This window comes from Panthera tigris, chromosome C1 (genome assembly GCF_018350195.1).
Source record: "Panthera tigris isolate Pti1 chromosome C1, P.tigris_Pti1_mat1.1, whole genome shotgun sequence".
In the NCBI taxonomy this organism is placed as follows: Eukaryota; Metazoa; Chordata; class Mammalia; order Carnivora; family Felidae; genus Panthera; species Panthera tigris.
Genome location: NC_056667.1, coordinates 165,379,221 through 165,405,876, shown reverse-complemented (window position 1 = coordinate 165,405,876; position 26,656 = coordinate 165,379,221). Strand labels below are relative to the sequence as shown.

Below are 26,656 nucleotides of genomic sequence, written 5' to 3'. Positions count from 1 at the left end.
TCATGTGATTGTAGTGCTCTAAACTACACGTCTGTTCACTCAATACTTGCTTTAGTGAAAAGCTTGGTACCAATTTCAGGCAAAAAAATTTTTTTTTAATTTTAGAGAGAGAGAGCATGAGTGGGGGAGAGGGGGCAGAGGAAGAAAGAGAGAAAACCTAAGTAGGCTCTGCACCCAGGGCACACGTGGACCTCAATCCCATGACCCTGGGATCATGACCTGAGCCAAAACCAAGAGTAGGATGCTTAACCAATTGAGCCACCCAGGGGCCCCCACATTTTAATCTTCATTATATTGAAATGAAGTCACCTTTCTATTGTGATCTCTTTCAAAATAAGCTTTTACATATTCTAATGTTTTCTTCTGAATGGTTCATATAAATTCATGTTTTCTCCAAAATATATTGTTTAATTTCACTTTGATCAACTTCAGCTCTCATTCTCAGGAAAAAGCAACTGTGTTTAAGTCACTTTTTAAAAGTTTATTTATTGTGAGAGAGATAGAGAGCACAAGCAGGGGAGGGGCAGAGAGAGAGAGACAGAGACAGAGAGAATTCCAAGCAGGCTCCATGCTGTCAACATGGAATCTCACACAGGGTTCTATCCCACGAACCATGAGATCATGACCTGAGCCAAAATCAAGAGTAGGATGCTTAACTGACTGAACCACCCAGGCAGCCCTAAGATATTTCTTTAAATGGTATCTTCTTATTGCATCTAAACTAATTGCATATAGAACACATCATGATTTTCTTCTAAATTGAACTTAAGCCTGGATATGTTTTAGTGCCCAACATATTCAAATATCATTTTCCTTGTTTTTAAAACGTTTAAAGGAAGAGATTGTTTAATTAAGAACACATATCTGAAAAGAAAATATTATCTTGGGAAATTATAAATTCTGGTTATCAGGGTGAAGATAATCCTGAAAGAGAAATTATCTGAGCCTTATCTGAGGGACTACACCCCTTCCCTTGTCCTAATCACACCACATGTGTGCACGCATGCACGCGCACACTCACACACACACACACACACACACCCGTTCTCCACCAGTGTGACCAAACCAAGGAAAATAAGAAGCAGGAACATAGTTACACAAGTCACGGCCAAAGAAGAAGATTAAAAATAGTATCTTAATCTTTCAGAACCACCAATTTTCAAAGTGAGCCAGAGGGCAGGCAGCAGCTATAGTTTCAAAGAAAAGTAATGACCTCTTTCTAATCAGCTACCCTGTGATAGAACATAAACTGCAGTAAGTCATGACTTAGGATCCTGTTATGTATCAGATAAATAAGGGAAAGTATCACTGATGTGCTTTATTTGGTAAATATGCTTACTGGTATGCTGGTATATATTCCACTTATGCCTTTTAATGTAATAGAATGCTTTACAAATTTTTCAGCTTGTATGTACATTGACCAGAAAATGTTCTATGTGGAAACTGCATTGTGCTTGAGTTTTGAGAACTTTTCGTAGGATATCTATACACTTACTGAAGTTAGTTAAAAATATAGAAAATGTGGTCTTCATGGTGTATTCCTCCAAGGCAGAGTTTCTCAACACTGACACTACTGACATTTGAAAGCAGATTAATCTTTGTAGTGGGTGGCTGTCCTGTGCATCACAGGATATTTAGCAGCATTTCTGGCTTCCAGCCACGAGACACCGTTAGCATGCCCACCCCCGGATGTGACAATCAAAAATGTCTCCAGATATTGCCAAATACCCCCGGCATAAAATCATCTCCAGTTGGAAACCACTGTTCTAAAGATACAAGATAGCATGGGCTTGGTCGGGCTCAAATGCTGGTGCTCTCTTCATCAAAATTTAGAAAATAAAATCCAGCAATTAATGTTGACTTCACAGAACAATGTTACTATTGCTTTATTATTTAACCTTATCCTTTATCAGTTTTTTCTTAAGTGGATTGCTACTATCCTGGATAGATTGCTAAATTATTTTGTTGAAAAAACTTGTTATGAGATCTAAAACTTCTGGCATATCATCTCTCTATATAATGATAATGAAATTGCTTAATCAAATGTATCAAACAGAAGCCCACAGAACTCATTGGATTGGAGTCTACATTCTCCTGGAATTTGAAAGGAAAAAGAGATGTAAGGGATACCATTTTTTGGCAAAGAGGCTAGATTCCTTTGTAATCAAAGGTTACATGCTTGGTCCTAAATGTCATCAATACCAGTTCTGTTGAAATCTGTGCTTATAGTATACTTACTCTTCAGAAATGTGGCTTTTTACTCTGGAAATCCTTCCTGATCCCCCAGCGAGCATGGAAATTTGGTAGCTTAAGAAAATTTGCCCCTCAAGTCCTTCTCTCCCCCTTATATGTGAGGAAAGTAGAATATAACAAGATGACTATATTCTTAACATAAAGTCATCTTAATGGGTTTGGCTTGACTTTTGTTTTTGTTTTTGTTTTTCTGGTTCAGGAAACTATACATGGTTGCTATATGTTAGAGGATGGTAAGATTACAGTAAAGAGAAGATTGTTTATAAATCCTTCTGAAAGTAAACTCATTTTAAATATTGCACGTGTGCTTTATATCAGCAATGTCAAATATCTTTTTATTTTTTAAAACTAGACAAAATTCCAGCATTCCTAGAAAGTGTTGAACCTGCCCACCTCCAGGAAGGAGATATGATTCCACACTACAGTACCTGGAATACTGGCTTATCATTTGTGACAAATGCACTATGCTAATATAAGATGTTAACAATAAAGGAAATTGTATGTGTAGGATGGGAATACGTGGGAACTCTCAATACTTTGTGTTCAATATTTCTGTAAACCTAAAACTTCCCTAAAAATTAGTCTATTAATTTTTTAATGGCTCTGAAAAGAAAACCACTAATTTTTGAAGTGATAAAAATGTGAAGTCTAATAAAATTATGGTTCTTAAACATACATGGAATGGTTGTTTTAAGTATCATTTAGATTTTTCAGTTGTGACCCTGTTTCTCAAAACTTTAACAATGAAGAAATCTATTTTAAAGGAAAAATGTATTACAGGTCCCAAGAATTGTTTACATTGTTTTTAATACTTTATTATTTAAATTTGTGCAAATATTAAGCTAAATATAAGTCCTTTATGTTTCCAAAACTAGGAAACAAAAAAATGCAAACCAAAGATAAAACAAAACCAATAAAATTATATCAGCATCCATTAATGTGACAGATGATATGTTGCTGAAACTAATTGCTGCTTAAAATGTGAGTATGGTTTTATAGCAAGCTGCCAGCAAAGCTGAATTTCCATTCAAAAGGTTGTTCCATGAGTGTGGACTTAGAAGGATAAGTTTGAATTCATTATTATTAGGCTCAGATAGCCCAATGTACTTATCCTCATAAGATGATGGAGGTTCAGTGAATGTGGGCCTTTCCAAGAGCACCCTGCCTGCCTTCTTTCAGATGGTGCTGGAAGGGAAGAGGAGAGCCAACCCTTGCCTTGGTAAGTCCTGTTTAAGCACTCTATGAACAAGATGTTCATGACTTATTAAAATAGTCTTTCTTTTCTTCCATTCTACTCTTGCATGTCATTTCTCTTAAATGGCTTTTTTCTCTTATTGTACAATATATATTGTATTATCATATATTGAATATTACAGCAATAATCTTCATTGTAGACAACTCAGATTGTATAGAAAAGCAAAAAAAAAAAAAAAGTATCAAATTAACCCATAATCTACCACTCAGAGACAAATACTATCAACATTATATTATTTGTATTTCCAGGTTTTATGTTGTGAGCACACACACGTATGTAGCTACCTGTAAACATATGGAACATCAGTGCCTTCCAGCCAGAGAGCACCAGGAGCATATCCATGGTTAAACATGTTGGAGTATTGCTTGTTGCAACAAAGGGAACTACAGGCACATCAGTAATAAGGGGATAGACATGACTTACAACTGGACTTAGACTTTGTGTTATGTGACTTTGGGGAACGTTTAAGGCCTTGTTATGGATTGGAGGTGGAAGTCTATGTTTCAGTATCTTAATGAATTTCATCTGTAGGGCAGGAAGATTGATTTAGTCACATAAGCCAGGGTAGGGGATGGCGTATTGCTGGGTCATTTTTGTGGCTTGGACAGTGTTCACATTTGTGTTCAGACAAGATGATGGAATAGTTTTGTCCTTGTCCCAATCCATCATGGTTCCATGATTCCATGGTTCCACGTGAAGTTGTTTATGTTCAACAGAAAGACACAAGATCTAGCTCTGAGTGCCTGGCAGTTTCTGGATGTTAGGGCCTGCTTTAGTTTCTCAAAGCTTAGAGTCTTTTTAAGCCTATATAAGGCCTTATACCTGTTAGTCTACTAATCTCTAATGAGTGTAGTTTCTATAGGGTGAATGATACTGTTTTCCTCCTCCTCTGGGCCTCTACAAGCATCCCCAGCCCACACCGCAATCTATTACCACACGAGCAGGTGGTAAGTGTTTCTTCACTCTAAAGATGAAAGAATTTGCTAAGGGCAGAACTTTACTGCTAATGCTTTCGCTTTTTAAATGGGAGGGTAAACATTTAACACTTAGATCCAAAATGAGGGCCAAAAGCTGGGCTCTCATTTGCTACTGGAATACTGTAATTGGCAGCTGGAAATGCCCATCTTCTCCAAAATGCTGCACTCTCATTTCCTCCAACAAGCTTCAGGGCTTCAGAGAAAATCTGCCACTAAATAATCATCAATATTTTTCTCTGATAAAGCTTCCAGAAATATTTCATTGAGCACTGTATAAATTTGTGAAGGTGGCTATAATGAAGTACCATAGACTGGGTGGCTTAAACAGCAGCGATTTATTTTCTCACAGCCTTGGAGGCTATAAATTCAAGATCAAGGTGTCAGCTGGGTTGGTTTCTTCTGAGGCTTCACTCCTTCACTTATAGATCACCATCTTGTTCCCATGTCTTCACATGGTCATTCCTCTGTGTATGTCTGTATCCCAATCTCTTCTTATAAAGATACCAGTCACATAGGATTAGGGCCGACCCTAATGACCTCATCTTGACTTCATTACCATTTTAAAGTCTCTATCTCCAAATACAGTTACATTCTGAGGTACTAGGGGTTAGGATTTCAGCCATATGAACTGTGGAGGGGGACACAAATCAGCCTAGAACAAGCACTTACTGTGTGTTAATCATTGTTCTAGGCAGTACTGCACCTGACAATGAGCTGGGCAAAGTCAAAACTGGGGCCAAATAGTCAGAAGTGGAGGAAAATAGATTCAGTGAGTATCTTTGGTGTGTAATTTGATCAGAGGAGGCCAAGAACAGTTAAGAACTAAATCCAATAGTACAAGTGAGAAATCAGGACCTGAGGGTGGCTGTGGCAATAGAACTACAAAGATTCAGGATATATTTAGGTGGCAGAGTTAAAACAATCTATTGACATCTCAGGAGCAGACATGAGGAAGAGGGAAGAATTAGGAACAACTCCCAGTGCTCTAATTTGGCTGATTGGATAGACTGTGACATTGTTAGCTCTGATAGAAAAATCAAGAAGAGGAATAGATTTATAAGCAGTCCAATCTGGGTATTTTGAGTTTAAGTGCCTCTTGGAGATACTGAATAGATAGTGAAAAGTGAATCTGGAGCTCATGAGAAATGAAAGATCCAGAGATACTGTTTTGAAGGTATCAAGATGTAGTTGAAGCCTGGAAAGTAGATGAGCTAACACAAGGAAAGCACAAAGAGTAAGAAGAAGCAGAAGCTAAGAAAAACCAACATTTAAGGAGAGGCAGAAAGAATAACTGCTCATGAATGAGCCAGGAGTATAGAAAGAAAGTATCTCCAGAAAGGATATCATGGGATTCAAGTTTGAAGAAAGCTCTTTGAAGAGGAAGTGTAAAGTTATGGGGCGCGGGGGGGGGGGGGGGGGGGGTTGGGGGGACTTGAGTGTCTCAGTTGATTAAATGTCCAACTCTTGATTTTGGCTCAGGTCATGACCTCACAGTTCATGGGTTCAAGCCCCATGTTGGGGGGAGCCTTCTTGGGATCCTCTCTCTCTCACTCTCTCCTCTCTCTACCCCTTCCCCACTTACACACTTTGTCTCTTTCTCTCTCTCAAAATAAATAATTAACTTTTTTTAAAAAGTAGGTGCAGTGGTGAAAGTGATGGAATGCAGAAAAACCTTAGTGTTGTTCACAGATAAAATGTTTTATTAAAGAATCTGAAGCCAAAGGAAGACATGGTCTGAGAAGTAGTTCAAGTTCATTGCTATGAACTCACTGACTTTTCAACCACTCAACATAGTTTTCCTTCTAGTATATTTGAAGTTCTCTATTCTCTAGGACATCCTAGGCATTATAAAAAATACTTTATTTTTAAAAGGCCCATTGCAACCTACTGGGGGATTCATCAGGAATTAATAATGATGACAACCAAAAATGCTGCAAAACAGTTTTTAAAAATGCCCATTAGGCTTAGAAATAAGAAAGGCATTAGAAAACAATGTGAGTAGCATGAGAAGAGAAAAGAAGCCAAATGAGGGAATGAAATGAGTAGGAAATGAAGAAATAAATAGAGCAATAAGCTCAGCTCTAAATTAAGGAAGGAAACATATATGGTGTGTCAACTAGGGCGGCTGGCACATAATAGGGACAGAACTTCAATTAATGCAGATTGCCATCATAGTCGGAATGGTTATTGGAAGAAAAGAGACTGACACCCAGAGGGCAATGCCGAGTCATGAGAAACTTGTGTCTTTTATTATTTTGTGTTTTTAAGACAAAATAGATCATGATTTAAGAGGAAAGAGACAGAAGCTTCTAGAAAGGGGAGGTTGAATGTATAAATGGAATAGTGCAAGTCTGGGCAGGGACAAGAAGAGAAGGATCCAGACTATTGGCCTAGCCTTGAAGAGGAATAGACCCATTTCCTGTGAGACTGAGGAAAAAAGATTAAGTGTACATATGGTTATAGAACTCATGTTTAAATTTTGCCCATGATAATGGTGACTATAGGAGATGTAGCTTCAACTAGTCTGTTGATGTTAGAAGAAAAGCCACTCTCCAGGGAAGAGACGTGGAGAGAACAAGATACAAAGCATAGTTGGAGAGGGAGAGAAGTGAATGTCATCCAAGGCCTGCAGGCCAGGAACTGCATGACTAAGGTGTAGAAAAGGCCGTCCAAATCACATCAACAAAGCTTCCGCATTCAGTATTTACTGCTTACTGTACTATGAAAAAGCAAAAAAAAAAAAAAAAAAAAAAAAAAAAAAGCTGGTTAACTATTATGTTTTGAAAGCATGTAAAATTACAAAATAAAATGAAAACTTTAATAAAGTAATTGTTTACAGCGGTATGGAGATTCCAGAGGGCCCGGGGAAGGGAAGGTCAGATTTCAAGAGAAGCAGACACAGAACCTACAGCAAAAAAAGATTTTCCCAAAAAGCTCATTTCCTGCCTTGTCTTATATATGTTGGTGACAGTTGCAACTGCTTTTGTCAGTGTTTGCTTTTTTTTTCTTTATAAAAGTAATACATGCCCATTATACCCAAATAACATCACTAGCACTTCAGTATATTAGGCCTCTTTCCCCCTGCATGTGTTTGGTTTCCCTTGTCTAGATTCGTTTAGCCTGTGGTCACGTTGAGCCACAAAATAGCAGTTTAAGGGGATGTCTTTCATGGAGAAAGTTTTTTTGTTTGTTATTTTTTTCTCATTAACTAGATTTTTATGTTTACATTTAATTTTTTGAGTTTATTTATTTTCACACACACACACACACACACACACACGTGTGTGTGGGGGGGGGGGGAGAAGGGCAGAGAGAGAGAAAGGGAGAGAATCCTAAGCAGGCTCCACACTGTCATTGTGGAGTCCAGTGTGGGGCTCAAACTCATGAACTGTGAAATCATGACCTGAGCCTAAATCAAGAATTGGACGCTTAACCGACTGAGCCACCCAGGCACCCCAGTTTTCATTTAATTTTTAAATTTCACAGCTGGTTTTGGATACATTTCTGTAATATTAGTCTTTTTAAATGAAAGTAATATGTGCTTATGGTAAAAAATCAAACGCTTCAATCAGGAAAAAGGTGAAAATTAAAAGGTTTTCATCCTTGCCTTAAAATAAGTAGGTCCAACTCTCCAAAGGAAATCACTCTTAACATTTTTTCTGTATCATTCCAGAAGTTCGTTATGAATTTTCATGAGCATCTTTTGTCTAGTATAGCACTGTACCAGGAGTCAGTGATATAAAAGTCAACTAAACAGATTTTGTTGCTTAAAAAATTTATGGAATTTACAACCCAGTGGGAGAATCAGACAATAATCCAGAAAATAACAAAACCCAAATAAGGTGAGTGAAACAGATTGCTGTGATCTGGAATAATATGCATTGTGTATCATTCTGCAACTTGCTTTTCACCTACTGTCATGGCCATCTTTCTCGGGCAATATGTGGGTCTAACTCATCTTTAATTAGTGGATAATAGTCATGCTATTACCATGGTTATACCATAAATCAGACATTCCTTGTTGACTGACATTCAGATTATTTCCAAAATTTTTCCACTTCAGACAATGCTAAAAACATTTTTTACCTATACCTCTGTGTTTTGAGGCATTTGACCTCATTTGCATGCAAATATTCCCTCAATCTTTGGAATTTGACCAGGGTAGATTATGCCATACAAAATTATTTACTTGGTGCAGTGTTTAGTCTTTTCCTTAAGGCATCTCAGTTTCCAGTGTTCCTTAAGATAATTTCTCCAACCTGTGAGACTCCACAAATATTTTCCTATAAGCTGTTATTATATTTTATTATGTTCTTTTTACTTTTAGATATTTAATCCATTTGAGATTTATTTTACATGATGTGAGGTGCTTTCTTCTAAATAAATATCCAGTTATGTCAGCATCATTATAACAAAACCATCATAGATTAATTCCTCAGATTTTCTTAGATCTATTTCTGGACACTGTATTTAATAATTTACTTTTATATTACTGTGTCAATACCTTGCAGTCTGATTGCTGTAGTTTTATAGTATGTTGTAGTTTCTGGCAAGGCAAGTTCCTTTTTACCATTATTCTTGTTTTTCAAGAGTTGCCAAGTGGTCTATCATATCAGTATAAATACTCCCCACTGGCAGATGTATAAGTTGTTTTCAGTGTATATTTTCTATTACAAATTCCTAGAACAAGTGTTTTTTCATCATGTGATATAATTCTATGTAAGACAAGTAGAGAACAAAAGCCACACATTAATGTATTTCTGATCTGCTATAGACTCACTTATTAGTAAGTAACGCTTTCTTACACAGCTACATTATACACATATTATTCAAATTCACATTTCCCCCAAATTAACAGCCATAACTCTAACAGTGTGAATATATTACAATGTGTCAAACTCACAAATGTTAAACCTCTCAATGTCAAGAACCTACGATGTAAACAATTGGCACCCTACTGGACTTATTCTATGGACACGCACAGCTTTCAGACCTTCAGATTTTTAAAGATCAAATACTTAAATTGACTAATCCCTTGAATTTCTTTCTCTAGTGATAATTTCTGCTCAGACCTACTGCCAAATATTATCTGCTAAAGTCTTTAAACAAAAGTCTTAGAAACAGAGGTACGAGGCAGTCAACTCGACTAGGCTGGCTCTAACACTGACATATGACATAGCTTCATCTTCAAAGCCAGTTTGTGTCATGAACTCCTGAAAAACAATGTGGAGCAAGTGCCTTTAGCCTTCTCATAGAGCAGCAGGTTCTGACACTGGGAGAGATATATTTGCATTTCATGTTGACCTTCCCCAGGGTGTTGGCTTGCCTCTTACACACTTACAAAGAGAAGATCCACTCAATGTCTGTAAGGACTATTCTAAATTCATATTCTACAATCCAAAAGCATAATTATCAAACTGGAAGTGGATTCATTTACAAATATAAGTTACTCAGTAAGTGTAAAGTGGTGATTATTGTTAATGCCAGTGGAAAAAATGTGGAAACCTTTACAACAGGGAATGTAATCTTTATTAAAAACTCTTAATGTTAATAACTTGGCAGTCAACCACACAGAACACCAGGACCCTAGCCAGAATACTCTTGGCTTACAGTTTCAATTCATATCAAAGGAATACCTGAGACAGGTGATAGTTATCCAAGATCTTTAAGATGTTATAAATTCCACCCATAAATCAGGGGCTGGAGCCCCACCCCCATTCTTACTTTTTAAAACTTGTACTATATTTCCTTAGCCTCTCATTCAGTTGCATGTAGTTAATTGACTTTTAGTCTTATGCCCTGGAATTTTTGTTAAAAACTTTCACCCAAAACATCAACATATAAATTAGGTCACTACATCTGCTCTAGATATATTGTTAAACACTTATGTTCTGTATATCATTCAGTGCCCCCTCTTTAATTTTTTAAAAATTTTTTAAATGTTTATTTATTTTTGAGAGCGAGAGATACAGAGTGTGAGTGGGGGAGGGATAGATGAAGAGAGGGAGACACAGAATCCAAACAGGCTCCAGGCTCTGAGCTGTCAGCACAGAGCCCCATGTGGGGCTTGAACTCACAAACTGTGAGATCATGACCTGAGCTGAAGTCAGACACTTTACTGACTGAGCCACCCATGTGCCCCAGTGCCCCGTCTTTTAAAGTTGTACATGACATATTTTTAAAATTTAGTGTTAGAAAAATTACACTTCCTCAAGAAATTGGTATGCTTCCTTCTCTATATAGGGAATTTGTGCTTCTCTTTTTAATTAACTTCCAGGAAATTCAGCTTTATACCTGAAGTTCAACTATAACAAATATTGTGGCCATCTTGGTTTGTGAACTTGTGCCGTTCTTTGACATGGTTTTAGTTTTCTACTTTTTTTGTATTTTCTCTGAAAGATATTTTTTATTTCCATTTCTTTTTTATCTATTTTATGTGCTTTTGCTGAAATGCTTCAATACTTTCGTGGAATGAAATAAAAACACCAACCCAAGGTACCCTCTCCATGAAAAGTTCTGCTTTTGTGGCACCTGTAGAGCCCTCCTCCATCTCTGCCAGTGTCTCTAGCAATTGTTTTGACCCTTACCTTTCATTGTGTCTTCTTGCATTGTTACATACCTCTCTCGTCTTTCCAACTAATATTTAAGTGAAGAATATTCCATTTTCTGTATCCTCTATAGTTCTTGGTGCATGGAAGACACTCAAAAATTATTTTATAAGAAAATAAAGGAGGGACAGAAGAAGGGAAGGAAGGAGAGTAGGGGAAAGGAATGGAAGTCTGAACTTAATATTAAAAATATGAGCTGCCTGGAGGGAAGAAGGGATAAGGAAGAAGTCTATTGGAAATTGAAGCAGCTATCTAGCAACTAAGATAAATGCTTAGGTTGATTTACCTTAAGAAGGATAGAAGCTTTTATTATTGTCTCTACACAAGGTCAAGTCATAGTCAGGACAGGAAGCACATGCAACTCAATAGCATAACTGAGAAGGGTTTAATGAAGGACTATTACAAGGTGTGTGCAGGCTCATGAACACTAATCAGGGGTTGGCAAAGAGCTTTGCAAATAGCAACAGAACAAAGCCAAAATTAGAAACATTGGAAAGGAGAAGTTATTGGGAACCAAAGAAAGTACCGCTAGGAAAGGGGTCCCCGACAGGAGCATGGCCACAACAAATAAAGGCCATGGCCAAAGTACGGCCAGGCAAGGAGAGAGTCTGGGGAATTGATACCCCAAACTCTCTCCTGTCAGCATTTCCCATTGGCTGGACCTTGTCAGAAGCCAGAGGCAAGGGAGGACCCCCCCCCCCCCCCTAGAGTTCAGCCTCTTAGGGGCATGAAGGATGAAAGAAGGTAGGTAACATATGGAAGGACAACCAGAGAATCCAGTGCCCTACACTTTGCTTTCACAGTAAGGGCTTATTTCAAAAGGATTCTGTATTTATAATGAAGGGTGGAAATGGAGTGGGAGTATTTGGCTAAGAATTTGAAATAGATGGGTAAAACACAGAAGTAAGGTCTAAATCTCTTCAGTAGACACACGAAATCTTCAAAGTTCCATATGAACCCAAATTATCATTTAACGCTCAAAGGGTCTTTCTAATGTTTTAAAAGTTACTTTGCTTTTTGATACAGTAAAGCTGCCTTGACTTTTAGGTTTTTGTCTCACACAGGCTCTTTTACTTTTGGAAGATCCACCCTTTAACATGTCAAGCATATTAATATATACCTGTCATGGGGCACCTAGATGGCTCAGTTGGTTAAGCATCTGACTCTTGATTTTGGCTCAGGTCATGATCTCATGGTTCATGAGATGGGGCTCTGTGATGACCGTGTGGAACCTACTTGGGATTCTCTCCCTCTCTCTCTCTGCCTCTCCCCCACCTGCTTTCTCTGTCTCTCCCAAAATAAACAAATAAACTTAAAAATTTTTTTAAGCATACCCATCATAAATGTAGTTGACTAGCTTACATGTCTTCTTTTGCAGACATTTGATAAGCATCTATTATTTTTCACCTCTGCAGATTCCTTTTTGTATTTCAGGGCAAAGCATTTTTCGGCCCCCAAACACATTGACCCTGAAAAAAGCCCTTAATTTTTAGGTTCTGTGTCTGAAGCAGTTACTGTTTAAAATGAGCCAGGCTGCCTCCTTTCAGTGGGTGTAAAGCTTATTATTTGACAACAATATCACCTCCAGTGAGCATCTGCTGGTGGTTGGATCTGATCTGGTTTGTGGTCTCCAGTCCCACGCCTCCAGAAATCCAGCTTATTTCTTCTTTAAGGTTGTGGTAGTTTAATTCTATGCATAAATGTCATGTCACCTTCTGAGATCCTTCAGGGAAGGATGTATGTGTTTCTATGAGTTCACTGTCGGACTTTTCAAAGATTTCTTAGAATATTTAGCCAGGTAGTTAAATAATTGATCAAATCACATTACTAAGCACAGAAATGATTATATTTGGGTCCCAGTTGGCAGTAGCAAAAAGCAAAATGCTCACTAAGTGTCAGATTCTCACTATCCTGGGCACAGTCATGTTCATTTTATCACCTAAGCTTCCCAATAACACTTTGAAGTGGATATTATAATCCCCAATTTCCAACTGACAAATCTGACACTCAGGGATTCAAGTGAGTTGCCCAAACCCACATAGGGTAGGAGTGAATTTCCATGTGTCTCTGGAGTCAGTGCTGTTAAGAAATGCGAAGATCTTTCTGATTTTGGCAGAAGTATCCTATGTGTTTAAAATAATCTTTTCGAATTTTATGTGGCATTAAATGTGTTGGGGACTATTCGTACACCTATCAATAACTAGAAATCAATCAAGTTGATCTTACTACTAAACAAGCTAGTAAAAGTGGGATGAAGAGAATCTTCTCTTGAATTTCAACCAGTACTTTCTTGCCTCTTATATCCCCAGTGTAACTTTGTCTGCTTCTATAACTCAAGGAACACAGATGATAATACATTAAAATGGTTTTTCTGGGTGACCAGTTCCTCCCTGTACACTTCCTAAATTTGCTCTACTCCTTTCTTGTGTATTACAAGCTCAGTGATGAGCTTATATTCAGTTTTGAAATACTTTATGAGTATAGATAAATCTATAGACTATATAGTTATATTATTAGATACTATTGTCCTTACTAAAATGCAAACTCCTTGAGGGCAGAGATTCTTGTCTGCTGTGTGCATTGCTATAATCCCTGTGCTTGAACAGTATTTAACAGAGTAAGAGCTCACACAAAAGTTTTTAATGAATTATAAATACATTAATTTTACTCTTTTCTCTCAGAAAGGACTCTTACATTAGCTTTGAAAACTGTACCCATTTCTCTATCCCCAGTAAGTCCTTCCTTTGGTAAATTGTTCTGTGTAGTATAAACAGAGTCTGGCACCACCACCAGCTGTGTAGATGGAGTGACTGCCTGAGTTTATGCATATCCTAGTCTAGGTCTCAGTCAAAATTACTGAGAATTTATTTGAATTTATTAGACCACAATCCCCAAGAGGGCAGGAACCACAACTATCTTCTTGGTCATGGGTATCTAGCCATCATCTAGCAAAATGCCTGACACAAAATCACTATTCAGCAGATATTGTTGAGTGAATGACTGATGACAGAATCCAGAATTATAATTTAGCATAGCATTCAGCACTGAGCATATACTTAATAAAAATTTATTGAATTGCTTTGACTGATGTTCAAAAAGAATCACACCATGCATTCCAAAACTAAGTAGGCATTATATTTGAACTATCAGCTGTTTTGGATTATCTATGGGACTCTGCTCCACTGTTAGGGTGGTAAATTAAGATCTTACTGCATCAGCAAACTCCTCAAATCTGAGTAGTATTTGGTTTCCACTGGGCTAGCTTACTATATTCCAACTATGGCATACTTAATTTTAAAACTAATGCTTACCATGATATCATGTGCTGTCCACTACTGTTCACTAATCCAAAATAATATAGCTTCTTTCTAGACTAGTATGTTAGTTATTTACTTACTAGTCCTTTCCTTATTTCTTCCTTCCTTCTTTCCTATCTTCCTTTCTTTCTTAACTCCGAATGTCACATAAGGATGTAAATATCAAAAGGCAAGGATCTTGACAATACTGCAAAGTCTAGAAATGTTCAGGAACAGTGAATAGACAAAAAACTTTGGAGGCAGACACTGGACCTTATGTTTATAATATATGGCCCATTTTCCCAGCTCTTGAGCTCCCTGAATTGCACCAGCTTGCACCAGATGACGCAAGCTTCAAGATTCTACCCATTCGTTCCCTCTAGTTCCCAGAAGAAATAAAGGGCTTTGACTTTGGTTCCAACAAAAATAACAAGACATTAACATGCTTCACATTAGATCAAATGAACCTAAAAAATATACATACATGCACACCACACACACACACACGTGCACAAGCACATTTTAAATAGATAGCCAATTGGTGAACACCCCAAATCAGAGAGGTCACACATTTCTAGTCTTACTTTGCTTTATGACTGGCAGCTTGCCTGTAACATGAGTCTCTTCTTGAGAATATTTTTTAAGACATACGACATGAAACTAGTTGTTTCTGAAAAAGTCAATCAAACAGGATTATTGAAGGTAGAGTCAATAGAGGGAAAAATGATGCCACCAATACAGATATCACCTCTGAAGTAAAGGAGATGATTTTTAAGTAAATACATGGTGTCATCTTATGTATATAATTGTACTACACTAGTTTTCCAGTATAGTTTAGCACCGTTCAATGTTAATAAATTAATCATGACATAAATAGTTATAAAGTATGAAATATGCAAGAAGTTGAAAAGTATAATGCATGGCCATGTTCTTCCACAACCCAGAACATTTTTACTAAAAACACAAATAAACTGAGCTTAAATTTTAAAATTTTTGTCTATTTTATTAAACAAAGTCTTTCTCCATTACCAACAGGACAATTTTCTTCCCTCTTAGTGAAGTTTTACAAATCTCTTGGCTGAACCATTATAAAGATCTTTTGGTATGCTCTTTTCTATTTGAAATATCTCTTGCTTGAAATTAAATTCAGTCCTAAAATAGCAACTATATCATTTCCTAACCACTTCCCATTAGTAACAGCAAACTCCAGAGATAAGTAAAGCAGCCTTCATGTGTCTGGAAAAAAGAACCCTATGGATGATTTAAACAGAAGAGTTCGCTACTTGTTAAGAAACAGTGCATGCACATTTGTAAATATTAATGCCAGAAAGATATGAAATCTGAAAAAAAAAGTGAAATCATTATACTGCATAGACTAAATCTAAGCAGAGTTCAGATTTTGTCATTCCACATTATGTCTTGCAGGGCCGTATAAACACTTAGCTCATTAACATTGACTTAATTCTTCCTAAAGTACAAGTGGATTCTGGAGAATGTAGATAGTGTAAATGAGCTCTCTCAATGCTAAAGTTTAGAGGCACTCATTCTTCAAAGAAGGTGAAGTCTAATGCATGAGATAGATTCCCTCATCTGCTGTCTTGATTGACAGGTACATTTGGTTGGTTGTGTGGGGGAAGGGAAGAGGAGCGGGGCCTGACTCACAAGGGCAGGCCCGTCAGGTAAAAGGCTATTTTATATAACTGCCCACAAATGCCTGCTATTGCCACAAAGTCTCAAATCAGTGTTTGCAGATGTTAACAAATGCTCTTCTCTCAGCCTCAATAGTTGTTCTTTAAATACACTTCTATTTCCTTGGTAAAGCCTCTTTTGAGATGCTAAATTTAGCACTGCCAATCAGAAGAACAGGTGGTCTGTGACACCACCAAATAGGTCCCTTTCCCATCATGCTTTCCTAAGACAGCCAATCACCCAGGGGCCTGCCCTAGGGATGTGGGGCTGTCAGCAGATCTGGTAAATAAAAGGGCAGAGCCCAGCCCTGGCTCTTGAGCAGTCGTGCATTCCCAGCCTCGCCTCGGGTGTAGGGATTGCATAGAAAAACAAAACTGCACAGTCTTGACTGTGTAGTTTTGTTTTTAAGTTTAGAGGCTCACCGATTCATGTCGGAGATGGTCGAGAAAACCAACTCTAGATAGGACGTCGTTTCAGAAGCAACCTTGGGCTTAGTCCCACCCTTTTTGGGCACTCTTGAGAAATCAGGTGAGCAGCATCTTTACTTTTTTTTCTTCTTTTTTTTTTTTAACAGTAGGGTCCCTTCCTTCTTGATTTCTAGTTCCCAATTCAAACTTTTGTTCTAATGTATGAAACGTTCCGACGCAGAAGTGTTTGTCTACTTGTCGCTGTTACCGTTCTGTTATTTGAATTATTTGAATTTGAATTTCAATTATTTGAATCCATTTTCTTTAAAAAGTTCAACGCTGTAGCATATCAGCACAGTCGGTGATTCAAATTGTTTAGATCCACCTACTACTCTAAAAGTGTTAAAGTTGAGGTCAGAAATGGTGATAGAAATGTTTGTTTCTGTTATAGACTCTTTGTCTGTTGAGAGTGTTCAAGGTTATATTACTCAGTGATAAAGTGAGACACACCAAGAATAGCTCTGATAAAATGCATGTGGCATCAGCTACACCCTGATGACTTTTTAAGGGAATCAACTGCTGAGGTATCAGTTGCGGGACAGTGACAAAACACTTGCCTGCTGTCAGTCAACACTGGAGAGTTTATTTTGGGAGCATGACATTTTAGATGCATACCTTCAGCCCCAATTACACAAAGGCCTTTCAAGAGCAAGTGCTAAAACAACAAAAGTTACCTATCCAATAGGAATAAAAGGCCAATTTAGATAAGATAATTGTAATATATTTAGAAATTTGGGGGGAAAGCTATATCATAGTTTTAGAAAAGACTCAGGATCTCATTATGCATTTTAATTTAGTTCGTAAGCAAGTTATATATGAGCTAAATGTTGGTGTTGAGGGTAAGAAATAGTATTTTAAAGACTTAATATCTAAATACGTTTTGACTTCCCATCTTCCTGGATTTAGATTACTAATTATAAATGCCTGTAAATACATTGGTATATAATACATAAATGGTGTCAAAGAATACAGCTATTTTTAGAAGATGCACTAGGTTGTAAACAGAGGAAGTTAGACACAAAAAGTTATTTGTCCTCAATGTAATATGCCATATGGAGTTCTTGGCAAAAGATTCACAAAACTTTGGGATATTATTTGAATTTTCCAAGTGTAAATTTTATTGGCTCAGAATTCTGGTTTCATTTTCTTTTAACTAAAGAATAAAAAGGTACAGTAAGGTACAGAATTTTCTAGAAAAATTATTTTTCCATAAAGTCGTAGTGAACAGGGAATTTTGTGAAAATCGGGAATGAAGTAACTGACAATTGAATATAAGGTATTTATGCATCAGAAAATTCTTCACAATCTCTCTGGAACTTATGGACAAAATACTTTCTCCCACTAAAAAAGGACCTAGCTGCAAATTTCATATTCATTTCTTTGGTTTTGAATATTCGTGTTAAGAAAGCATGGGGCTTTTAACTTCGTTTACACTTCACATCAGCATTCCATTTTTCAGGTTTGTACCTTGTTCCTTATTAAGTACTCAAGTCAGTATTTTTCTTTCAGATCTGTATAAAAGTTGGCCTGCTCACATGAGTTTAAATGTTCCTATGCAGTTCAGCAGGAGCAACATTTATTGAGCAGTTACAATGTGAAGAAATATTAGAAATAGACTGCACTATATGCTGTCTGTGAAAGGTTTGCATAGTGACCAAGACTTTCCAGAACTTTCCAAGTAAGGAAAGAATTGCAAAGTTCAAATTTTTAGTGTTGGTGACTATTTTAAGTAGCCACCAAGATTTCCTGAAGTAATACTGCCTGAAACTATGTCAACTTTATAAATGGAGATATAGTGAGTAAAAGATATTGGGAGGAAGGAATTTTTTTTAATTATTGTCTCTCAACCATTGAACTGATGCACAGATTCATTCTATTCTTTCCACACATCTTTTATTGTTCTTCTCTACCCCCACAAATTCCAACTTTCCCTCTTTCTCTCACCTTGGTGTCCCACGTTTGGTAAGACTGAATTTCCCTCTTTGACCACTAGAGGACACTCCTTGCTCTGCTCTCCTGAATTGTTTCCCATTTCTCTTTAGACTTCTTACCCTGTTAGCTTCAGGTCAATTCAGACAGGGGCCCATGTTCAAATTCAAGCCACAAAGGAGAAGGCCTACCCATCACTCTAGGCCCACAGACGACCTAAGGAGCAATCTCTTTGAAAATGTGTGTCTCTGTCATTACAAAGTAGCTCCAGAGTGGCCCTTAGCTGTGACATTCTAACTTATTTTATGTTCCTTTTCAGAGTGCCTAAAAAGATGACCACTCAAGCACCGACGTTTAAGCAGCCGTTACAAAGCGTTGTGGTACTGGAGGGTAGTACCGCAACCTTTGAGGCTCACATTAGTGGTAAGCTCACGCCTTCACACTTTCCTTTTGTCCATCTTCTCCCCAGTACCTTAACTTGGCTGTATGACCTGACACCAAGTTTAAGCCATGTTTCCACTTTGTAAAATTGGTCCAACTGTATGGAGGGCCAATATAAGGGTATACCGTTCACAGAGTACTGACAAAATCTGACAATATAATGGCTTAAAAATGTTTTATTCATATTTATAATTCCACAGAGCAAAATAATTAGCATTGGATTAAAATTGCTGTCAGAATCCAGCAGCTAAGTACAACCAAATCTGGTCATTCTATATTTGGGTTCAGCTGCAGAGCCAGACTGAAAGCCAAGAACTGAAGCCCAGTAGGGGGCCAGCCATGGAGCTGCGGGGCAAGTAGCCTGGGGCTGACTGCTCTGTGCCAGACAATGGGAAATAACAATACATTGGACTTTATAAGAAGCAGAAAACTTTCAGTGTTGCGCTAACTCCTAATTATTTTACTCTTGTATATTCAATCTTTATTAAGTGATTCTAGTGAATTAAAAGGTTTTCCAATCTTTTGGAAATGACAACAAAAAATAGTATATGCCACCCTGGTCTATATATTAAAGAGAAATAAACATTGACTTTAGAATTTTATTTAAAAGAAAGTTCTTCTGGTTTTTTCCCCCCTTTTTCTTCTTCATAACTCATATTAGAGGTGGTTCCAAAAAATGCATGATTTCTGGGACTTACTGTCTTTTGAAAAAAAAATGAGGGTAATCTACAAACTACATTGTAAATAATTTCAAAATTATTTAATCAATATTGTCCGCAGTATCGTAACTGGTCCTGTAAAATTGTATGGATTGATTAAAAATCAAGCTTGATGCACCTCCATGGTGCACTATCCCTCTTTTTATATTTTTTGGCTTATAATAAAGATATAAAATAAGATTTCCTTTTCCTTTCTTTTTCCTTTCATTTTTTCTATTTTATGTAGCAATCTTCTTCCTAACTGGATAAGACCTTTACACTGCACAAATATCCTATAGTCATTCTTCATTTTCCATTGTGTATGCATATAGAGACCAACTCCATTCTTCTCACGCATGATAAACTCTGACTTTACAATAATACATTTATTTACCTTGTAACACTCAGTAACTTTTGAACTGAGCTGAACGCAATTGGCTTCAGTGGGAATTTTGCCTGTTTATGAAGTTAGTGGGATCTTGCTTCCCCATAGCCTCTTATTCCTTCACACTCCGTGCTAATAAATTCTCAGGAAAACAGCACTGAAGATACTTGATATTCATGAATTAGGCAAATAAACTCTTCCCTTGGTCATGGTGGGAGATGAGTTCACGTAAGGACAATGAAACAAATGTTCTCTTGATTTTCTCCACCTCACAGTTTAATATAAAATAAAATAAACCATGCTCTGAATTTGCCTCATGCCTTCTGAATGTACAGAATGTTACTATCCTTAAAATATCAAACCACGTACTCGTGGTTCTTAGCTCCACAATTTGTGACAATTGAAGAGAATTTGCCTTCTCTACCTGCAACTCCAAGTATACATGTTGTTCTGTAAGACTAGTTTTGGCTTTGTGTCATTTATATGAGACCCCGTCTCTCTCTGCACTTTGGCGTTTTTTGCTGATTACACATTTGAAAGGCAGGAGAGTTCGAGGAGACAGTGTCCCTGCAACCACAGAGGGCGGACACGGACGGGCTTGACCTCTCGTGCTTGCTAGGCAGTGCTTTCGGACCCTTTGCTGCTTTTGCTCTTTGTTTTTGAAGAGGACAACAGTCACTTTTTATTTCAAAGTTTCCTTGGCTCTGCACTTCTATAAATCCCTTTCATGATTTTAATGCCATCCATTAAATTGCATCAGGGAGAACCTGGGACGGGGGGCAGGAGCTGGAGATTCTAATCGTCCATGTGCCACTGCTGGCCGAGGGACCTTGGAAAAATCACTGAGCCTCTTTTGGTCTCAGTCTCCTTCCCTATTAAATGAAGGTATTGACCTCTACATGAACCCACAGACCTCCTCGTTGTCTGCAAGTTGACCCTTTCATCGTGTGGCTGTCAGGTTTTCCTCATCATTAAATGGCCTTACACTCTGGGGAGCTCATACCATTAGGACAAGATGGTGAACGCAGCAGCACAGAGCAGAGGACATTGCAGAGCCCCATTCCAACATAAAGATGAATTGTATTTGTGCTCCAGGTTTCCCAGTTCCTGAGGTGAGCTGGTTTAGGGATGGCCAGGCAATTTCCACTTCCACTCTGCCCGGCGTGCAGATCTCCTTTAGCGATGGCCGCGCTAGACTGACGATCCCCGCCGTGACTAAAGCCAACAGTGGAAGATACTCCCTGAGAGCCACCAATGGATCTGGACAAGCGACTAGTACTGCTGAGCTTCTCGTGACAGGTAGGCTGGAGGAGACGCATCTGTCCTCTGCTCTGCCCCCAGGGCCTCTCCAGCACACGGGAAAGGAGGTCCAGGAAGAGCTACTGAGGGACAAGTAGATGTGGCTAAAATCTAGAGAGGGGCCCAGGAGGCTCAATTGATAGCAAAGTTGTTTGCCTCAATTTTCCTCTCAAAAGACAGCACAAAAGTGGCTGAGAACATTTCCTCTATACACATGTTAAACACTCAAGAATATATTAAGGAAATATTAAAAACCATGTTTCTGAGCAAGCGGAAAAGCTTAAAGCCTTGTTTATAAGCCTACTAAGGAAACAGGTACATCATCAAGAATTTACGCTTTAACAAGCTCCTAGATGATACTGAGGCAAGTCTTCACAGACCACCCATTTAAGAAAACTGCTCTCGACTATAAAGTTCAATAATGCTTCACTTACTTTCCATTTCTAATAATAGTACACGGTAGACATTACACAGAAAAAGGCAAATGCATGACGCAGTTACCTCGGAAAAGTTACTACTTATTCTTCATGGCCTCTGTCATTTTCCTTCATCCTTTACTTCCTGGTAAGACATTAATACATGAAACATCGCCTTACTTTACACGCTAGAAACAGTACCTGCATTACCAGCTACGGAACGGTATATATGATTATCCAATAAACTATACTGCCGGCATGTTCAAGTATAGGACTGTTACTGATCTAAACACAAGGTGTATCAAGAACATCGCATGTGAACTTTAACATTTATCCAGAAAATTCAGAAATGGAAAATTCACAGGGGTGACAGGTTGTTTATTACTCAAATACATGTCAAAGTTAATCCCATTCTCTCTTCACATTCCTAAAAATTTCTTTCAGTGTAATTAACCAAATAATCCCCTTTCTGTAGCCTAACTAACATTAAATCATGTCATTATTTAGATTAACATTTTAAATGCAAGTAAATATTTGGGTTATTTGAATACTAATCAATTTGGAGGTAATTTAGGATTTTTAACATTAAATTAAAATTTAATGATTCTATAAGTCACGGGTACACTTATCACAGCCATTGGGATTCATTTTAATGCAACTTACTGAAATATATAAAAATTATTTTAACATGTTAATATAGTGCTAGATGTGAGGTTGGGAAGGTGTGTCCAAAATATTCTCTAAAAATGTTATAATGACATCTAGGCTTTTTAAAAAAAAAAATTGTGGTGGCCTAGAACTGCCAAACTAAACAAAGCGAATATGATAAAATATGGTTGTGGGATTGCCTTCTGCAATCTTCTGGCTCCTTTTTCGCTGTCATATGCATGAGCTGGGCTCAAGGACAGTCAAGGTTGTTTGGTTCAGAGAGTCATCGCCTCATTTTGGAAACGGAGCTGTGATCGTTTAAAAATAACCTATTTGGAGCACCCTGGCTTGCAGTGCTGATTTTCCTCCCTTCCCCCTGCAGCAGAGACAGCACCACCCAACTTTGTTCAACGACTGCAGAGCATGACCGTGAGACAAGGAAGCCAAGTGCGACTCCAAGTGAGAGTGACCGGAATCCCTACACCTGTGGTGAAGTTCTACCGGGACGGAGCCGAAATCCAGAGCTCCCTTGATTTTCAAATTTCACAAGAAGGCGACCTCTACAGCTTACTGATTGCAGAAGCATACCCCGAAGACTCCGGGACCTATTCAGTAAATGCCACCAATAGCGTTGGAAGAGCTACTTCCACTGCCGAATTACTGGTTCAAGGTGCGTGCTGGAGACTGAGTAACAGGGAGGAGAGAGTGCTGATCTAGGAGGAAGTGGAGCCAGAGGCCGTCCTGGCTCCCCTCGAAGGCTTTGGGGAAACTGCGAGTAGAAAAGCAGGCTTTTCAGCATGGGTGAAAAGTCTCTGAGATTCCAAGCAGGAGCTCATAATCATTGAAGCAATCTGTGTTTACTAAGCCCATTAGAAGCTAGAAAGTCTCTCAGCTGAGTCATCTGTGTTTTCAAATTGTTGACCAATAATGGATGTGAAAAAATACGGTTCTAAGTAAATTCTTACCCAATAATGAACATATTGTATTTTAAAACCTGATGTATATTAACGCAAAATCCAAAACCTTATGCATTTTTCTCCATCAAAATACCTAGAAAATGTTACTGACTTCATAGACAGAATTAACATAATCTCTTTAGAAATGGGTCGCCCTGCTAAACACCTGTCTTTCCCTTCTGACAGGTGAAGAAGTAGTACCCGCTAAAAAGACAAAGACAATTGTTTCGACTGCTCAGATTTCAGAAACAAGACAGACCCGAACTGAAAAGGTACTTTTCTATACTATCGGTTTTCAAACCGATTTCAGATTGTGGCTTCACCAACTATTCCTCCTCAACGTGGGCTTTGTCTTCTTCTTTTACAGAAGATTGAAGCCCACTTTGATGCCAGATCAATTGCAACAGTTGAGATGGTCATAGATGGTGCCGCTGGGCAACAGCTGCCACATAAAACACCTCCCAGGATCCCTCCTAAGCCAAAGTCAAGGTCTCCCACACCACCCTCCATTGCTGCCAAAGCACAGCTGGCTCGACAGCAGTCCCCATCGCCCATCAGACACTCTCCTTCCCCGGTCAGACATGTGCGGGCACCAACCCCATCTCCTGTCAGGTAAAGCCTTTCAAAGGAGAGCAAGTCACTATGCATTTTTCAATTAGGTTTCATCCAGCAAGAAGAGAAATAGAAGGAAGCAATAAAAAACGTAGCACGTGATAAAGGAGGTAAGCTGAAAGGTGCTGAATACGATTTTCACAAATCCTCACTGTCCACAGGTAAATTGGAAGACTTTATAAACCCCATTTCTGAATTCCTATTTGTATTTCATTTAACAAATATCTGCATTAGGGGCCAAGAGAAAGCAGCAAAATAAAAAGAGCACAGAATTTAGGGTTGGAAGCCCGATGTTCAATCAACCTGACATAGTCACTACTATATATTGACCGCTTTCTCTCAATCAGACATTTGGTTGGCATTCTATACATATTATCTCATTAAATAGTCGTAGCAACCTCTACGAATTATCATTCCTAATTTTATAGTTAGGCAAGTTGCGTGGAGCCAAAGAAATTAAATAATTTGCTTAAGGTCTTAGTCATACCATTTATAAATTAAAGAAAATCACGACAAGAAAGATCTCAAGGTGTGTTGTGAAGATCCAGTGAGATAATTAAAGGTTCCTTGTAAATAGAAAATAATTATACAAATGTTCTTATGCTCTGGTAGTAAGTAAAGTCTTCTAAATATTGTGCATATGTTTATGTCATTTTATGTGGAAAATAAAATGGGTTTCTATGCTTAGTTAATATGGAAGTATTTTAGAAAGTGAGCATGTATCATCAGGGCTCAGAAATTATATAATCAAGTGTAAATTATCCATAACAAATTTGAAACTTTGGAACTTGGCTTAACCTGCTGAAGTTTTTAATATGATGATCAGAAAAATGTACACAGTTTGGAGTGAATTAGAAGAGTGTTCTTAGCCAATTTATATGATTAAAATTTTTTTTCATATTTATTTATTTATTTTGAGAGAGAGCATGAGCAGGGGAGGGGCAGAGAGAGAGAGAGAGAGAGAGAGAGAGAGAGAGAATCCCAAGCAGGCTCCATGCTGTCAGCACAGAGCTCGAATTCACCAACCGTGAGATCATGACCTGAGCCAAAACTGAGTCGGGCACTTAACCAACTGAGCCACCTAGACACCCCTATGACTTTTTTTAATGTAGAGAAAACTCCCCTGCCAAGAACAATTTTAAAAGGACAATAGCCAGATAGCTGACCTAAAAATTTTCAAACTTATTTGAGTTACTGAAATCAAAACAGTATGGTATTGGTAGGTGAATAGAAAACATATTAGGGAAGCAAAACAAAACATCTAGAAATAGATTCAAGTATCTGGAAATTCCATTTTTAATCAAACTGACTTTTCAGGTCAGTGGGGGAAAGGGTATTTTACTTGATAAAGAGTGCTGGCCTGATTAGCCATCCATTTGGAAGAAAACAAATATTAATCTCTACCTCAAACCATGTACAAAATAAATCTCAGCCTGACTAAAAAGCTAAATTAAAAAATAAAAACTAAAAAAAATGAGAGTATTTGGGGAAACATTTGTAGGGGAGAGCTTTTAAAAATAGATTTAGAGATTCAATTATACAAAAATAAAAATGTATGTATGGCAAAAGTAAGGTCATTGCTAAGCCAAGCAGTGCATTTGCGAAAATATTTTAGAAGTGCCTCTTCCTCAAGATATTTCATTGCCTCTGCCATAAAAGTATTGTATCAAATATACTATAGCTACAATATGAATGGTACAAGCGAGAAACAGTGCATAACTTAAACAACTATATATGTTGATGCTCGATAAGACCCCGTATAGAAGCAAAATGCAAGCAGTAGATCTAGGGGGGGCATGTTTGCAATACTTACGACAAATGACTAAGTGCCAAATGCATTAAAAAGCTTCCACAAATTATTTTTTTAAGTTTATTTATTTTGAGAGAAAGTGTGAGTGGGGGAGGGGCAGAGAAAGAGGGAGAGAATCCCCAGCAGGCTCCACACTGACAGTGCAGACTCGACGCGGGCTGGAACCTATGAACCTCAGCCAAAGGTCATGACCTCAGCCAAAGTTGGATACTTAACTGACTGAGCCACCCAGGCACCCTCCCCACAAATTAATTTTTAAAGGAAATAAATAAGCAACACAAATGGGAAAAAATGAACAGAAGGCAAGCATTTCACACAGGAGACAATGTACATGTCCAACAAATATATGAAAAATGCTAGATATTTTCCAAATTTTATTATATTGGCCACTTTGAAAATTAATGGTTCTGACAAACACTAATATGAAGCCTTGAACAAAAAGCTGAGTTTTAAAAATATGTCTGACTATCAAATAAATAAAGTGTTCTGTCTCAGGCTAGCTCTGAGTTTGCACACCATGAAATCACAAGACAGGCCAAATGTGAATATCTGGGGGAGATAACAACCTCACTATATTTTTAATCCAAGCCTAAGGGTCATTGAAAATTACAGAGCTTTCCTGATTCCATGGAGCGTTTTGACTGTCTTAGCAGTTCTGGCAGTTCATTAATAACAATCCCCATTACTTGGTCCCTGAAATTTGCTTTCAAATAAGAAATAAAAATAGCAATTTGTGGAGCAAATAATGGTTATCCAAGATAGACTCCTTCCTAAAATGCCTAATGGTTTAATCTTGATTTTTGTCGTAGAGTAAGGCAAACATATTTTGTTGAATAAGGTACACGTATCTAGCTGTGACCAGGTGATGACTTTTTATTGTAAGAGCAAAAATAAGCACTTTCCTATAATGACACAAA

General features: G+C 37.8%; 1 protein-coding gene across 1 annotated transcript in view; it reads left to right on the top strand.

Annotated features, from left to right (window-relative positions):
• The first annotated feature begins 16,405 nt into the window (after positions 1-16,405).
• Positions 16,406-26,656, top strand: part of TTN (titin) — a 277,250-nt gene continuing 266,999 nt past the window's right edge. Inside the window, 6 exon segments of the mRNA XM_042994799.1 lie at positions 16,406-16,606; positions 18,794-18,897; positions 21,094-21,297; positions 22,744-23,031; positions 23,504-23,589; positions 23,685-23,929. Of these exon segments, the coding sequence (XP_042850733.1) occupies positions 18,807-18,897; positions 21,094-21,297; positions 22,744-23,031; positions 23,504-23,589; positions 23,685-23,929 (914 nt within the window). The 5' untranslated portion in view covers positions 16,406-16,606; positions 18,794-18,806.